Here is an 18,004-nt window from a genome sequence, read left to right as displayed (position 1 = left end):
TAATCCTGTTCCCGTTAAGGACCTACATTCATTATGCTGTAGAAGTTTCTTCCACATCATCTTAAAAATATGTAAAAAATGTAATGAACTGCGATCAAAACAAATATAATCGTTCCGACAGGCCATACTAAATTAATCCTTGTGTTTATGACATAAAGACTCACATAAATGCAAACATTTTTCACTTATTTGGTATTCGCAATAAGAACGTCAATGCATGGAGTACCGAATCGGGAACGTTTGAAAAATCTTATTCAACGTTATGAAAATAGCGTAAATTATAAAATGACACTTACATATTGATAAAGCACAGTTTCTGAGACACTATATTAATTTTTTCAAGGTGCTTCATCTAGTAATTATTTTTATCACCATCCGTATGTTGACGAAAACAAAATTTAGCATCGACTCCCGATATTTGATTGGATTACTCGGTCAGTAGCACTAAAACGATAACTAGCGACAATGCACCGAACTACGTAGTAGCCCAGTGTGGTTTGTATTCTGAAATGTATAACAGATGTCACTTTCTACCTCATTCTTAGAATAATTCGTAAATATATTGGTTGTGCCTGATCGGGAACTGGATGCATTGTAGGGATAAGGATTTAAGGTAGTTTCTCTCCACACTGTATACATAATATATACAAGAATTGCTAGTTTAAAGGTATTAGATAGATAGATAGATAATTAGTCAGCTGACCTCTTATGAATGTGGCGTGGGACTGGACATGTGTAAAGGTGGTATAAGAGTTGACGTTGCAAGCGTGTTCACTAATCGGCGCCGTAGACACCACGCCGCGCAGGAAGTAGCGCCTGATGCCTCGCTCCACGCTGGGGAACACCAGCCCCCCGCCGCTGTCGCCTTCACACACAGTTGTACCTGTGACACAAATAATATCGCATTAAAAACACAAAACGTAAAAATAAAATCTAAATCCAAGAAACTGTCATTAAGTATAAAGAGATTTACATTATATGTATAAAGAGGGTAGGTTATTACAATATAACAATATAATATTTTAAGATGAAGGTACTTAATAAACGGATCTCTAAACGGATCGAGAGTAACACGTACGTATTTTATTTAGCGGTGTTGGTGATAAGACGGCGTGCGGGTTAATCTGGACAAAATACGGCCTATTGTAGACATGCCGCATCCCAATAATGTAACCGAATTAAAATCATTTTTGGGGATGATTAATTTTTATGGGAATTTTATTAAAAACTTGTCATAATTTTTGGTCCCACTCTACGAGCTACTTACTCGTACAACAGGCAGGATTTTTTGTTGGAACAAGAAACATAATGATGCGTTTATACAGGTCAAAAAGTTAGTATGTAGTGCGGACGTGTTAGTCCACTACGACATGTCTCAGCCCACGGTGCTGACGTGCGATGTTCGCGCGCACGGGCTGGGCGCCGTGCTGGCAGCGCGCGCCCGGCCGAGCCGAGCGCGTCCTCGCGCGCGCTCACCCCGCCGGAAAAGCACTATAGTCAAATCCATAAGGATATCATATTTGCTATAGATGAATTTATACGGGGAAATACTTGCACGGGAGACAATTTACATTACGTACTGATCATAAGCTTTTAGTCAGCATATTTGGGTGTAATACGGGAATACCGATTACGGCGGCGAGCCGTTTGCAGACATGGGCTATTAACCTTTGGGCGTATAATTTTACAATAGAGTACGTTAGAACGGACAAAAATACTGCGGATGGACTATCGAGATTAATAAAAATGCATAAAGAGGAAGTAACGAACAGTCCCTGTACCCTCTTGTTCTGAGAGGAGGCCTGTGCCCAGCAGTGGGACGTATATAGGCTGGGATGATGATGATGATGAACAAACAGTCGCGAAGAATTACCAGAACAGACTAAGTATATTTACATTTCGCGACGGAAGCGTTGCTGCTAGATTACAAGATTTTAAAGAACCAGACAGCCGCGGATCCCATATTAAGCCGCGTCATGAGTTATTTAGTAGACGGCTGGCCGTCTAACACTAACATCGATATCAGGGAATTAAAACCATATCACAGCCGGCGAAATGATTATACACCGAGTTAGGTTGTATTCTCTGGGGTCACAGAGTAGTGGTGCCGGCACCATGTCGGGACAGGGTTGTTAGAGAATTACACGACTCGCACATGGGTGTCGTGAAAACGAAGGCGTTAGCGAGAAGTTACGTGTGGTGGCCGCGGGTGGACGAGGCGCTTGAGGCGGTGTGCCGCGCCTGCGCCTGCGCCGTGCACGTGGCCCTGGCCAGACCCCCATGGTCCAAACTACACATAGATTTTTTGGGCCCAATAGCAGGATTCACGTTCTTGATAGTAGTTGACGTCTGCTCAAAGTGGATAGCAGCGATAAATAAGAAATCAACAACTGCTAATGCTGCCTGCTATTGCTTACCTTGTAATTTTTTATCTGTGTATCAGTTTTTTGTATCGCTCACTATTTCTGGTGTACAATAAAGAGTCTTTGTATTGTATTGTTTTGTAAAAAAACACTTAAACAGAAGCTAGACGTAGATACGGCCCTCAATAGATATCTCCTAACGTATATAGGACCACTGAGCACTACTTGGGAGAGCCTAGCTGCAATATTTCAAGGTCGTAAGTTAAGTATGCGCTTGGATAAATTAAAACCAGAGCGATTCGCTCGACTCAACGAAAATCAGTTGCGCGCGCAGGCGGGGGAGCGCGGGGCGCGGCGCGCGCTGGACGCGGTTTGGTACCGGGACTACAGCGCGCAAGACAAGTGGCTCGCTGGTAGGGTCGTTGAGAAGCTAGGTCATACTGATTACAGACTAGGGTCTGCTTGTGGAACCGAGGAACATAGGCGCGTCCATCAATTGAAACGTAGGATAACCGAAACGTTCGTTAGTACACCTACACCGACTGAAGCCGACCGAAGGCATTCCCGCAGTTCGGTGATTATACCGGAAGAGGAGGCACCCGAGCCGAGTGGCGTGGAGAGCAGTGGCTCGATGGCGCCGGGGCTCGCGGCTGAGGCCGGCAGGCGCAATGTATTTAGTTATTAGTAATTAAGAGAACATACGCAAACATCATGAGAAAGAACGATTACTAACGAAATACCCACACATTTATCTAACTATGTACCTATCAGGTTCGTAGATATGATTTATATAATCTAAACTAGCTTTTTCCCGCAGCTTCGCTCGCGTTCAATTTGGAGTAACATACATTTACTTTCTGCGATCCTTTTTTCGTGTTTTGATTAATTTTCTCAGGATTACGTGGAAATAAAAATACGGACAGTTTTTCTTTTAGACAGATGGTGCAAATTTTGTATAACAAAAATCAACCTACATACGTAATTAATTATGATTCTTACCAGCTTTGAAACCCTGCTTCGCTGATTCAGGGTTGAAATTTTAGAAAACGTTAAAGTACTACGCGTTTCTTTTGCCCGCGACTTAATTCATACACCACATTTTTGCAGGTGGCAGGACCTTGTGCAAGGTCCGCCCGAATTGTTACCACCATCTTGCTCGCTAATCCTGCCGTAAAGCAGCAGTGCTTGCACTGTTGTGTTTCGGCGTGGAGAGTAAGAGCCGGTGTAATTACTGGCACTTGAGGCATCTCATCTTAGGCCTCTAGGTTGGCAACGCATCTGCAATGCCCCTGGTGTTGCAGATGTTTATGGGCGGTGGTGATTTCTTACCATCAGGAGACCCACTTGCTCGTTTGCCATCCAGTCAAATAAATAAAATAAATAAAACCATATAGGATTATATCCCGAGAAATTGTAAAGTAGTGCACCCTAGTGCACCTCTGCATTACTTTAGGTCCATCTATGCCAAATTTCACACCGTAGCATGCTGAACGGTTGTGTTGCTCTGAAAATGAGCTCTGGTTGAATTCGAAACGCGTCAGTGTAAAGTGGTGGTGGTGATAGATGGATTTGTGTGATTTGTGTGTTCTTACAGTGTGGAGGTGGAGGAACTGCATGAACACACATTGCATGGGCACAAAAGTAGCTATCATAAAGGTCGCGGGTGGGCAAAGTAATTGTGTCAGCTCGTTGAACGTACATGTAAAATTTCAAATCAAGCATGCCAAATTTGAAGTCTTTAGGTCTTTAATATTTATAATTACGGAGTTAGGGCCACTTTGAAGCGAAAATATAAATCCCATTTTATTCCCTATCCCGTGGGAATTTCGTAAAATCCTGAAAGTCGTTTTTAGCTGTTAGTATTACCTACTTGCATGCCAAATTTGAAGTTTCTAATAATTATAGTTACGGAAATAGGGCCATTTCAAAGTGAAAATATAAATCCTGTTTTATTTCCTATCCCGTGGGAATTTTGCTAAATCCTGAAAATGGTTTTTAGAAAGAGACAAAGAAAGAAAGAAGACATTTATTCACTTACACAGAAGACACACATATACAGCAAAATTAACACAAATAAAATAAAAAAGAAAAAAATAAAAAAAATACAGAAAAACACATGAAAATATTAAATACAATATGCACAATGTTGTGTGTCCCCGCGAAAGTGAAACGGTCGCTGACTCAGCATTATGCTGAAGCGTTAAACGCCTGCAGCGCTGATTTTCTGCCAGAACCGTCTGTGACTCACGGAAAGATACACAAATATAATAAATAAATAAACCACTTATCTATACATACACAAATAAACTTAAGAGAAAAAATAATAAAAATAACTATAACAAACCAAGAAATAAATAAATTACAACGAACAATAATTAAAAGAAAGAAGAAAAAATGGATTGTTTAAAAACATCAGGCCGGCATATCAATGTGGTTGGCATGTCAAAGTGCTGGATAGGGAAAGGATTTTTGGAGCGTCAATAAGTAATCCTTCAGCTTGCGCTTGAAGGTATACCCACTACACGCTCCTTGGATAGGGGGAGGAATATCATTCCAGCACTTGGACGCCGCAAACTTAAAACTTCCGCGGAATGCTGCAGTCCAGTGCTGGGGCACAAGAGCCATTGCGCTCCTGCGCTCACTCCTCGACCAAACAATTTTATTGTGGAGGTACAATGGGGTCCTGTAGCGTCTCACACCAAACAGCAGGGTAGCGAGGTGCATGCGCCTGCGTGCAGACATGTTCAACAAGTTAGCGGCGTTCAGGTACGGAGTGATGTGGCAGCGGGGAGGGACACGGAAACAAAAACGAGCGCATGCATTCTGCACCCGCTGTAAAAGCCTCTTAGAACGACCAACAATGCAGCCGTCATAAACAAGATCACAATAGTTTAATCTGGACAATATAAGCGATTCACAAAGGTCAACACGCAAATCGACACTAAGGTAATCGCGTATATTGTACAGAACTTTGAGACGGTAGAAGCAGTTACTCACAACTTTTAAAATGTGGTTCTCAAAGCTCAGCTTGCCATCCATAAGGAGGCCAAGGTTGTTAGCTTCTACCACCCGTTCTATTGGATCACCCATGACGGCAACATTCTCGGTAGTCAGAGCATCAATAGCATTCTGAATTTGATGTCTCGATCCAAATACTATGTACTTCGATTTTCCGGGATTGTGGACTAAACAGTTGCTCTCTGACCAAGCAGAAACACGATCGAGGTCTGCATTGATGGCGTTTACAGCTACGGACGTTTCTGACGGCGCGCAGGAGACGTACAGTTGAAGATCGTCCGCGTAAAGATGGTATCCACTGCTCTTTATACTGTTGACAATATCAGAACTGTAACAATATAAACAGCAGCAAAGGACCCAGTATCGAACCTGCGGCACACCCCGTGTCACAGGGCAAAGAGCGGACCGCAGAGGACTACATCCAGCCCACCACGCAATACGATGGTCTGCGCACGGTCAGTCAGATAACTGTTAAAACCATTTTATCGTCGTTACATCAAATCCAATAATACGACATCTTAGATAATAGCAAGGGCAATGCTAATGCAGTCAAAGCCCTGGAGAAATCTAAAAACTAACAATGGTACTCTTACAGATCCTGAGCCTGTTAAATATTATCAACTACATCTTAACGCAGTAACTGTCGAACGACCCTTGCGAAAACCAGATTGCAGTTCAGGTAGGATGTTGTATTTCTTCCAAGTATTCCGATAGCTGGGCGCAAACCACCCTTTCTATTATCTTTGATGCACAGGAAGGATACTAATAGACGGAGATCGGATTGATTAACATGGTTAGGTTTTTTGGGTAAGGGGGTCACTTGACGCATTTTCCAATCAGTCGGGAAGTCATAGTCTCAATGCTCTTATTGATGATGGAAGTCAGTATCCTAGAAGTCACCGGGAGAGTCATAAGTAGCATGTCAATGGCTATAAAGTCATGTCCTTTTGCAGTCGTTTTAATAGAGGTCATAATTTTGTCACAGCTTTCTGTCGTTGATAAAATAGTAAAATTTTTGTCACTTTGTCTATCAAATTCAACACCGTGTCAAGTCAGATATAGATGCAGCAGGTTTACCAGGTATATATAAGAAATGGCGGTTTATTACATTTTAGCTTTTTGAACATGAAACTACCGTGAGACTCACTGCGCGTGTTGCAGCAGCGGCTGAGTCGCGTTGCTCCGAGACGAAGGGCTACGGATTAGCCCGAAACATGTCGAGCTAAACTCGATTAAGACCGTGAGTTATCCGGGTCATTATATTAATATGATGGTTTTTAGCTGTTAGTATTACCTACTTTTTCGCCAAATTTGAAGTCCCTAATAATTATAGTTACGGAAATAGGGTCATTAATTAAAAGTGAAAATACAAATCCCATTTATTCACTATCCCGTGGGAATTTCGTAAAATCCTGAAAAGTGTTTTAGCTGTTAGTACTGTACTGATCCCACACTTCGTGTATTAAACTTTGTGAATTTATTTTAACCACAAGTAACCTCCTTGGGAATTTTTTTTAAAGTTTAAACGGTTAGTGTAATAATGTCAGGAAGGAAAAGAAGGGAGTCGGTTGTCAAGTGTCATGGAAGAAAAATAGGAGTGAACCAAAATAAATAAAATTTAATGTAAATTCTTTTAGAAAGCAATGAAAAGGCCTAGAAATCCATATATTAGCGTAAAGCCAATACAGAATATGAAATACGGCCTTTACAAATAGTTTCAGTGGAAATTAAATAAAGTCTAGTTTGACAGCCGCCGTATAGTCGTATAACGGGATCCCTACGTATACGATTTCAAACTCCGAACGAAACATAACGCACTCAGTTATAAGCAATGGTTGCTGCTGATGTAATCAATGGATTACTATGTCTTATTGTTGTGATAGAAGTGTAAATAGGTGTCCAATAGTGCAAGTTTGTGTGTTCTTCTGACGTGAGTTATTTACAATTGCTTTTGCCTCTTAATATTTTGAGTTTCAGTGACCTATGTATCTACTGGGAGGAGGATGACAGTAGCTGTCATCGTGATGAGATGAGGAGGTCTGTCTGAGGACTGTGAAGTTGCGCAAGCCTGGATTGATAACGTGTAAGTTGGATTTGAATTGAATTAAATAAATGTGATTTAATTGAAATACTATAGTTGTGTGAGCGAAAGATGAACTACTAGGGATTTGTTTGGAAAGTTAAAGAAAACCTATAATTAATTATTCACTACCAATTCACGTTTAATATGTCCAAAATACTTAAGTACCTACTTGAATTGTACGGCTATTATATTGACATCTAATTTCATATTGGCGCCGCCGTCCGAGCTGGTGGAGATACCCTGGCTGGCTGCGTGGTGCTGTGTGCAGCGGAACGTGGTTGGAGTGTTGGCGTGCGGTCCGAGTGCTGATGGCGCTCTCTGGATTTCCTTAGCTAAGTTTCTCATCTATCAAATAGTACAGTCAACTACGGTTTGATTATGACTTACATGTGAGCTGACATTTGTTGTCACAATCTCATAATTTTGAAAATCGACGTTAAAATTAAATGTCTATGACATAAATTTAGAATGTCTAATAAATTCAAACCGATATGGAACCGCGACATTCCTGAGGCCTCATTGCAAATCGGTCTTTTGATCTATATAAACGCATACAATATTTTTATAAATAATTTATCCGTGTTCTAAAGTTTTAAACATTTGAAATATAAAAAAATAAATAACGGTGGTCTAAATTCAAAATACCTAAAGTTAAATATTTGAAATTTAGAAGTCAGATTTAAAAGAATCGAATCTATTCGAATACGAGTCATTATTATTCTGTTCTGTTGGCGTTACGCAGTGTTACGAAGACATCGATTTGTTGACTAAACTTAATAAATATTATCTTCAATTAATTTAAAATATATTGCCATTGACTGTACCGGAATTACCACCAGTGCGTGAATATTATAGTGAAACGCTATTATTATTGTGGAATAAACCAAAGGCTGTGAGTAGTAAATAAATTATTATCCTCTTTGGTAGATCTTAGAATCGAATATTGAAATTACTCTCATATTATAGTATTCTAGAAGCTCTAAGATTAACGAGATTGAGATATTAATATTTAGCTTCAACCTAACTTATAACTGCTTATATTCTCTCAGTGTTTCTTCCAAATTGTCCCTTCGCATTTGGCCTAAATTAACAAACAAATCTATTTGGAACTAGAGTTGGGTTGTTTCACGGTCTCCATGGGAACTAACTTTATATCCGAACTCCTATCTATCCTATAACCTTACTAATTCTATTAAGGAGACTAGTAATGGAAATACAACTCGTCACATCTATACTTATTATTGTACTCGGTTGACACTTATTGAATGAAGGTAAGCGCGTGACAGGCGTGAACTTTGTTCTAGTTGACTGAGTATTAATGGTCGGTATTGCGGGCAGTAACCCTAGACACGCTAGGATCTACAGACTATACAAACCATTATGGCTGATGCTTTACAATGGAGTCTGTAGATTATTCCAAATTGTGTTTGGGGATCGAGGTCTCCAAACACATGTAGTCACCAGGGGTCAACTTCACCTCTGGCTGCTGAATGTTGCTTCCTCTTTGTCGGACTAACCACCCGGCAACCCGGATTTCGGTCCGATGGGGTGCATTACTTACTCACTTGGTAATAGGGCCAAAGTGGGGTTGCGGTTTACAATGTCCGTGACTAAAAAGTGGCGTTGGTGTCTTTGTGAGGCATGTGGGGGGGAAGGAGAACCTCGCTTCTGGTTGAGGACGTAAATTGTGAGCGCACCATAATAACAATTATTTAGAGTTTCTTCTTCCAGACACTAGTCTGTTAGGGAACGGGGAGTAGGAGACCGTAGGTGCGTAGGATAGTCACTCCGTGGAAATTATAGGCATTAATAAAAACCTGCTCCGGGAGTGACTATAACATTTTTAGTCCTCTTAGTCATTAGAAGACTAGAGACGTACGTAACCGACGAGCGACCTTAAATAATTTCCCACGTAAGGTGCCGGGTAGGCCGCAGGGAGGTGCCCAGCAAGAGGACGAATCTCATGGATCACGGCGGAGGAGGGCCGGGTCTTCACGGAAAAGCACCTCTTCTCTTAATATATTGTTAAGGAATATAAGCGTTACTAAGCATTGGCATAATAATCTTAACATATAAAATTTTAATCTTAGAGGCTTATATTTCAACTCTCCTTTCCATATATATATATGTCGGCGGCCGATCGTAAAGTCCGCCAGATAACGAAATTCCTAGGCATATCGTGAAATGCCGCCATTCATGAATTGGCTAAGGGACATCCGCCATATCGTTCAAAACTCACCGTTTAGCGATTTGCCTAGTGACGTTTAGGCAGATCATGAAATCCTAGGCATATCATGAAAGCCTGCATTTCATGATTGGCCAGTTTAGGCAGATCATGAAATTCCAGGCGTATCATGAAACGCCGCCATATCGGTTCTGGCACTTCGCCGGCCGCTGCGCGGCACGCTCGCTCGCTCGCTCGGCTCGTGCGTCGTGATCACATTAATACTAACCACTCCTCGCTTCGCTCGTCGACCTAAATATTTCTATATAAATAAATAACAACTAGTGAATACTTTATTTATCAACAAAATAATAACCTCTAAAATACGGAGACGTGCCAGTTTTTTCACATTGTGCACAGAATCCGTTTGATTCACATAAAAATACGGAGCTGATGTTCAAAAAGCTTCTTTTGACTTCCATTTTGAATTCAATCACTATTTTCGGTTTAGATCATTTTGTTGCGACGCCGACATTTTTCACGCGCTAACAAACACGGCCGGCAGCTGGTCACGGCCGCCATGCATACGCAGCGCCACCAGTGGCCAAAAAAGAAACTATTTTACGATGTGCCCGTATAGAGATAGGAATATCGACGAATGCGTTGCTCTAACGATCTGCCGTATATTTTCTCAGGCACATCGTGATATGCCTGGCCAACGTTTAGGCATATCATAAATGGCGGCGTTTCACGATATGCCTAGGAATTCGTGATCTGGCGGATTTTACGATCGGCCGCCGACATATATATATATATTACTTATATATATACAACGACTATTCACTTAATTTGAGCCTAGAACTACTGTAAATTTACATACAACTTAGGGTTCTTACCACCAGATGACGATCATTGCTGTACTTAGATAAAAGTATATAAAAAAATATACCTAGTACCTACCCCTTTTGGGAACAGTACAGTACCTATTACCTACTTGCATGCCAAATTTCAAGTTTCTAATAATTATAGTTACGGAAATAGGGCCATTTCAAAGTGAAAATATAAATCCCATTTATTCCCTATCCCGTGGGAATTTCGATAAATCCTTTCTTAGCGAATGCCTACGTCATAACATCTACCTGGATGCCAAATTTCAGCCCGATCCGTCCAGTGGTTTGGGCTGTGCGTTGATAGATCACTATGTCAGTCAGTCACCTTTGAGTTTTATATATTTAGATATTTATGTAAGCGTATGTGTGTGTGTGTGTGTGTGTGTGTGAGATGTGTGTTTTTGAGTTTTTATTAAGGGTGAAGGTGTTATATAGGTACGTATAAAGAGGGTAAGGTTATTATCTATATAATATTGTAAGATGGCGGTACTCAGTCTCTCAATAAACGGACCGAGAGTTGCACGTATTTTATTTAGCACATTATAATAGCTATAAAAATATAAGGCGGGTACTTGCCGTTCTTGTTTCCCGCACAGAACTTGTCGCTGGTAAGATGCGGCTTGAATTCAGAGGGTAACTCGTCCATGCACTTGGTCGCATCTACGTAAGGCAGGTCAGTGGTCAGCAGCAGCGAGGAGGCAGGGCCGTCTGCCGCCGTCAGTCCCCAGCCTGACACCTGTGATTAAGTGTTATGATATGAACGGCCTTATTTCTATGGTCTGAGTATATGGCAAATCGTTTCGAAGTCAAAGTCAGAATATTTATATTCAGCTAGCTTTTGCCCGCGGCTTCGCTCGCGTTAAACTTGGGGTAACTATTTCAAAATATAACTTGGCGATATTTTACAGACAATTATAACATTAATTATATTTACATCTATTTAATTTTAACTCAAACTTTTTCAACATTAATTTGAAATATTATAAAAACATACTTAGGTAGTCATACTTGTTATGACCATTTTTTTGCCGGATGCTGCACTTCGTGATGAAAGCAAGCCGCTTTGCACAGTGATAGTACAGGCTAAACTGAGTGATTTGACCCGCAGCAGCGGAAGTTTCACCCTTTAGGAACAGAGATGGCACCACTTCTTTAAAAAATAATTCAAAAAATTCTACAAGCTAAAGTAATAGACCGATTTCAATGTTTAATATCTCAAATGAAAACATATTATATACGTTACTTATAAAAAAATACTTTGAAAAATGTATACTGTAAACTTCTGGCAAAACACGGCATCTTAATTTTTTTTTCTTACTTGATTTGTAGTTTTTACTTGATTTCTTAAAAAAACTGTATGCAACATTAATGTTTAATGCATATATACATCTTACCTAATACATAACAAGTATTAAAAAAAAAAACCGATACCTTTCATATTTCACGAAATATGAAAGTTTAAGTGTGAGCACAAATTTCTTTAAAAAATATTTCAAACAATTCCACAAGCTAAACTAATAAACCGATTTCGATGTTTAATAAGTATCCCAAATTAAAGCTCATAACATTCATTATTTACAAAAAAAATGTAAAAAAAATCTTTAGTGAAAACTTTTGAAAAAAAACGCCATCACAACTTCTCAAGTTTTTTTTCTAACCTGATTGGTTGTTTTTACTTGATTGCTTAAAAATATTGTATATTTTATGTAATATTAATGGTTTAATGCATACGTATATATATTTCTGAGTAAATAACAAATATTATAAAAAAAAACCGACACCAATAATTATAACATTTGATAAACATTGATGTACATAGTCTTTTATTTCAAATGTGACATATCTAGATAAGCTGTAGTCCTATCGGATAAAAAGCTAATTTTTAAATAAATTCGCCAACTACTAAGCAACATATAATACAACTCAGAACCAACTATGCCGCAAACGGTATAGTTTTTTCATCTCTCCTGTTCGGAAAGTTTAATTTTCATGGGTAGATGTAGCCGGGTGGAAAATTGCGTTTTCATCTCTAGGGTGGAAAGTATTTTATTTTTATTTTTCCATTAGCCACGGAGTCGAAGATTATTGAGTAACGTCAATGACACTTTTTTTTCTCGTTTCGGCATGGCCATCTAGATGCACGTCGTGACCAAGGAGCTTACACAACACCGGAGGTTGGACGCCGAAAATCCGTTTGTTTGAAACAAGAAATTTGATCTTTATTACGTCACGAACATATTCCATCTCTTTCTTTACTTAGGTTAAGAAAGAGATGGAAGTAATTCGTGAAATGTGAAAGAAAGAGATGGAATATATAAATAAGTAATAATGGTCAAACTGCTTCGTTCGGCGTTCAACCTTCAGTTTTGTATATAAGCCCACCAAGGGGTCGCGACCAACTCGTTTTTTTTATAGTCGGCCGTGGCAAGTGGCCATTCGAAAAGGTACCGTTGGAGGTTGGATATATTATAAGTGAATTCAATTTATTATTCTCATTTTTTTTGTAGTATTTTACTTTCCTCATAGTCGAAATGAAAAGTAGTGTGTCTAACTCGGGTGAAATTACCCATTTCCCCTCGAACTATTTAGAAATATCTCGGGTGAAATGGGTCACTTTCCACCCTTGGTTATCAATCTACTATTGTTTTTGTCCAAATAATTACCTACTAATTTTAAAGTAATTATATTTTTTCGTAACACCAGAAAAAGACTTTTTTTATATAAATTAGGTAATTTCTTTCTTCTTTTCTTTTAACATTAAACATTAAAATCAGAGCACTAGTTTCACTTGAAGATTTCGTTGAAATTTATTTGTAAGAAAAGCGTGCACAATTAAACTTAAATATTTCGTGAAGTATGAAAGGTATCGGTGTCGGGTTTTTTTTTAATACTTGTTATTTACCCAGAAATATATATTGGTATGCATTAAGCCATTCATGTTGCATACAACATACAATGTTTTAAGCAATAAAGTGAAAACTACCAAACAGGTAAGAAAAAAACTTAAGATGGCGCAAGGACCATGAAGGAGATGGTTCTTGGATGGCGTTTTTTGTCAAAAGTTTTCAGTAAATATTTTTATTTTGTAATAATGAATGTTATGAGCTTTAATTTGGGATATTAAACATTGAAATCGGTTTATTAGTTTAGCTTGTAGAATTTGTTGAAATATTTTTTAAAGAAATTTGTGCTCACATTTAGGGGCTGTTTCACCATCCATTGATTAGCGTTAACCGACGGTTAAATGTGATGCCGTCTCCGTCTATTCGAACACAACAAATAGAGACGGCCTCACACCTAACCGCCAGTTAAAACTAATCAATGGATGGTGAAACAGGTTTTTTTTAATGCTTTTTATGAACTCAGTAATATTTACATGCATTAAACCATTCATGTTGCATACAGTTTTCTTAAGCAATCAAGCAAAAACTAGCAAACAGGTAAGAAAAAAAAACTTATGATGGCGTTTTTTGCCAAAAGTTTTCAGTAAATATTTTTGTTAGTATTTTTTATTAATAATGAATGTTATGAGCTTTAATTTGGGATATTAAATGATGAAATCAATTAATTAAACAAATCAAAAGCAGTAGCGCCATCTCTGTTCCTAAGGGGTGAAACTTCCGCTGCTGCGGGTCAAATCACTCAGTTTAGCCTGTACTATCACTGTGCAAAGCGGCTTGCTTTCATCACGAAGTGCAGCATTTTGTCTCTAACAAGTATGACTATTAATACCCACATAATTATTAACTTCAAGCCTCTTTTAGTGATTGCCGGTTATCAAACAAGATTTCGCTTGAGATCTACCGAAATAATATTATATTCAAACAAGAAACGCCTTAAGTAAAAATTGCTCATTAAAAAAAAGCCTAAATAAATATTAATTGGTTGCTTTAGCTCGATCGCAGCGTTTTGTCGTGCCGGGGGAAAAGTTTAGTGTCAAAATTACCAAATCAAGTCACAATAGCTATTTAAACCTTCTTTTTAACCGACTTCAAAAATGGAGAAGGTTCCATAGAACCTTCATTGGAACATATTCCAATGTTTCGATCGAGGGGAATCGAGGGCAAACCTCAAATTTTATAGACACACTTATGGCGATTTTGGCATTTTTATTTAGCATTAAGATAATTTACATTCAGGAAGTAACATTTGGTAAACTGGACCTGATGAAGAAGACCGTAGATGACTAATGGAACTCGTCAAAGCTAAGTAACGCTCGTTCGTCTATAAACGATCATGACTAATATACCTAGAAAATTTTGTAGTTTGTTCAATGTTTTATTTTTATTTTTTTTACACAGTGTAAAGTAATTTAAGTTACAATATTTTAACATCAACTGCTCATCACCTTTTACGAAAGATTGCTTTTTCCGATGCAGAGACTTTCATTATTGAGGAGTCCTGGTGCTTCACCACCCGTTTTACCATATGAATTACGAGGAGCACTTCACTACACTTTCCACTTCACTACAAATCATTACTTTATAGCGTAGTTTCACCTGGATGGAACTAAACTCTGACATTCATTACCTTCCCCGAATTCGTGTTTTGAAGTTGATTCCTGTCAAACTCCTCGTTAAAGTCCATGCAAATAGGCCGGATGTACGTGCGGTAGACTACAGGAGTTGACATGAAGACCAGCGCGATGTCCGCCTGGTAGTGCCTGCTTCACCCAGATAGCGAACTGGAATCTTAATCTCACTGACCTGAAAAAAAATCAGAAATAACTTAGACTCGACCAACGTTGAAGTTATGGTGAAGCAAGACGCGCGTATTTTTTTGAGTTAGGGTGAAGCTAGATGAACGTAATTTTATGAGACTTCACTTGAGGTGCATATTTTTGTTGTATTATTTTGGTTTCATACAAAATTCCAATTTATGTACAACCTCATTCTGAGTCGCCGTGTGGCCGAACTGGACTTTTGTAGTTATCAAATCGAATGCAGCATAAATTACGCAACTCAAAAACTTACGCTTCCGAAGCCGCCTTCACCCGTACAGGCACATATTTTCAGTCGCGTAACTTCTGCTGCATCTGGTTTCAAACAAAAGCCGAATAAATGCCATAAGGGTGACTCAAAATGAGATTTACATAAAAAGAACTTTCGAATTAACTTTTACTTGATTCAGTAGAACACTCACGTCGGACTTATGCGCCCCAGTATCCCTGGCCTCATCCCAGGGTCGGTAAATCTTTCCCAGAGCCACCGCATACGTGCTGGCTGCTTCCTGGCGCTCGGTTTTCCAGAAACAATGTGCCGCTGTAGAATTTGCATGTTAATACATTAAGTAGAAGTGCTTAGCAATGCACCGACGAGAAGTTCCCAAAGTTGCGAAACTTTTAACGTGGGCAGTTCTAGGTAACTTTTGAGAATGTTAACTGTATCTAAAACATGTACATAAACCCTTAACTGCCTACGTTCTGTTTCAGAAACACAACCACCACCTATATGAGGTTTGGAAGACTACTACTTTTAAAGGATATGTAATAATTATAGAAATTTAGATAATTTAATTTTTAAATTATAAATATCATTTAAGTCTATGCTATCATAAGACAAGTGGATGTTAAAGGCTCAATGATACTTGCCAGATATGATGACCCTGGTGGAGATCAGAGAGCCGCCGCAGATCTGCTTGTAGGGGGTGCAGGTCTTGTCGTAGACGCCTGCGTGCCAGGGCAGCTCGCCGTGCTTCGTCCTTTTTCCGTTTATGATAAGTCTGTTAGCTATCGGTGTGGGTGTCCGCAATCTAAAGATAAGTTAATAATTTTGTCTTAATTTTTATGTGCAAGAGATGCGGACAGCCGTGGTATGGATTTATAAAACTTTCACGTACTTCATCTTCTCTACAGTTTCTCTTTAGCCCTGCATCTCCTTGCTGCCTCAAAGAGAGATTTAGCTATTTACTTCTGTTCGTTGCTTTCAGAACTTTCTCTTTACTGTTCCTCTTTCAAATTCAAAATAGACATAGGTCTATACATTCATATAGTACAGTTCATTGCTTATTTTTAAATCTTTTTTTATTTATTTTTTTAATATTAGCACATACAAAGTGATGCTTACTGACTACATAACTAAATATGTAATACCAACGGAGACTCAGTCATAACACGTAATGGGATTGGGGGCTGCAAGTGCCCGTTTTCCAATAACATGGAATTTCATTATGAAAATGATAGGATGCATTTTGATATGTGGAAATATCAAAGAGTTGTATCGGTTTTTTGTAATATTATAGTGATTGGGCCAATATCTCAGTAGTTATTTTTTTAACAGATTTTTTTTTACAAATTTCGGAGTGAACTTTCAGCCCCGCTTTGGGCGAGTTGTTCCATCCCGTGAGTAAAAATTGTTCCGCTAGATTATGAAAAATATAACGTGGGAAATAAATTGTTTTCGTTAATAAACAATCATTAAACGGATTTAAATATGTTTTGTATATTATATTTCTCTCAGATGCAAACTGAAACTTCAAAAATAACAAAAAAAACCTGAAAAACTCCAAATAACCACTTTTAAAATTTAATTCATATTTGACATTCATCAGGTTAAAAATCTTGTAAGATACATAACTAATATTTTAAAAAATAACATAACTGGTAATCTTCAGATAATTTTTTTATCAAATTAACTAACAATTGAGATCTATCACTTACAGGAACAGATTTATGATATGTATGTATTTATTACTGTCAGATTTAAAATTGAATGAACTTTAAAAACAAAAAAAAACACTGAAAACTCCAAATAACGCATTCTTTAACTTTAAGTCATATTGGCATTCATCAAGTTAGAAATCCTTATAATACAAAAACTAACTTTAAAAAAACATAACTAGTAATTGCAGATAAACAAATCTGCAAATAAATCCAGAACCAGTCAGCACCAGCTTCACGATTCTGTGCCACGAAGGGAATATTGTTCAAATTAAAATTTACAAGCACATTCATATGCGAGTTTTCGCACCTCTCCTGCAGCAAGCCGAAGTATATGGGAACACTTTAAATGTAGTCCACTATTATAGCTGTTTCTCTCTTGTTCCATCGTAAATACTGTCCTGCATTTATATCCCTGTAGGGAAGGATCTTTAACCGGCTTTCATTATTAACAAATCGACGTACGACTTGTTTTTTACTTTCCTTCCTTCATTCATTGATAGCATTTGCAGCTTGACGCAGTAATGTTTCGGAAGGTTTTCCCTCTATCTGACTTTCGTTGTAGGTACGCATCCTAAAATAAATAAAAATGGTCTTAAAAATTTATAGGTAGGTAACATTGAAGGGTTCGTTGGGTAGTTGTTCCGCGGAACAAGCAGCCCCTCCGGGAGGGAACATCCACCCCAAATTTCATTTTTTACAAATACTGCCAAACCACCAATTCAATAGAATGAATTCAAAAAAACACTTAACTACAAGACACATTACTAATGTCACTACAAAATAGGAAAGTTAATGTAAATCGGGCCATAATTAACAAAAATAGAC

General features: G+C 38.5%; 1 protein-coding gene across 1 annotated transcript; it reads right to left on the bottom strand.

Moving 5' to 3' along the window:
- Positions 1-470: 470 nt before the first annotated feature.
- On the bottom strand, positions 471-16,258 carry LOC141426202 (transmembrane protease serine 12-like). The gene is made up of 5 exons (XM_074085055.1): positions 16,109-16,258; positions 15,661-15,779; positions 15,049-15,224; positions 11,095-11,254; positions 471-883 (listed from the first exon to the last, which is right to left on the bottom strand). Exons 3-5 carry the CDS (start codon positions 15,148-15,150, stop codon positions 657-659), a joined length of 489 nt encoding a protein of 162 aa, XP_073941156.1. The 5' UTR covers positions 15,151-15,224; positions 15,661-15,779; positions 16,109-16,258; the 3' UTR covers positions 471-656.
- Positions 16,259-18,004: the final 1,746 nt, after the last annotated feature.

This window comes from Choristoneura fumiferana, chromosome 3, assembly GCF_025370935.1.
Source record: "Choristoneura fumiferana chromosome 3, NRCan_CFum_1, whole genome shotgun sequence".
Lineage (NCBI taxonomy): Eukaryota > Metazoa > Arthropoda > Insecta > Lepidoptera > Tortricidae > Choristoneura > Choristoneura fumiferana.
Note: the sequence above shows the minus strand (reverse complement) of the source record. Positions and strands in the feature narration are given on the sequence as shown.

Excerpts from the sequence above, each read along its gene's own strand:
- LOC141426202 (XM_074085055.1), bottom strand. The coding sequence starts at position 15,150 with ATGTCAACTCCTGTAGTCTACCGCACGTACATCCGGCCTATTTGCATG. Across the intron at positions 11,255-15,048 it reads AAAACACGAATTCGGGGAAG|GTGTCAGGCTGGGGACTGAC; the intron begins GTAATGAATGTC and ends ACTTAATCACAG. Across the intron at positions 884-11,094 it reads CTGTGCGGGAAACAAGAACG|GTACAACTGTGTGTGAAGGC; the intron begins GCAAGTACCCGC and ends TTTGTGTCACAG.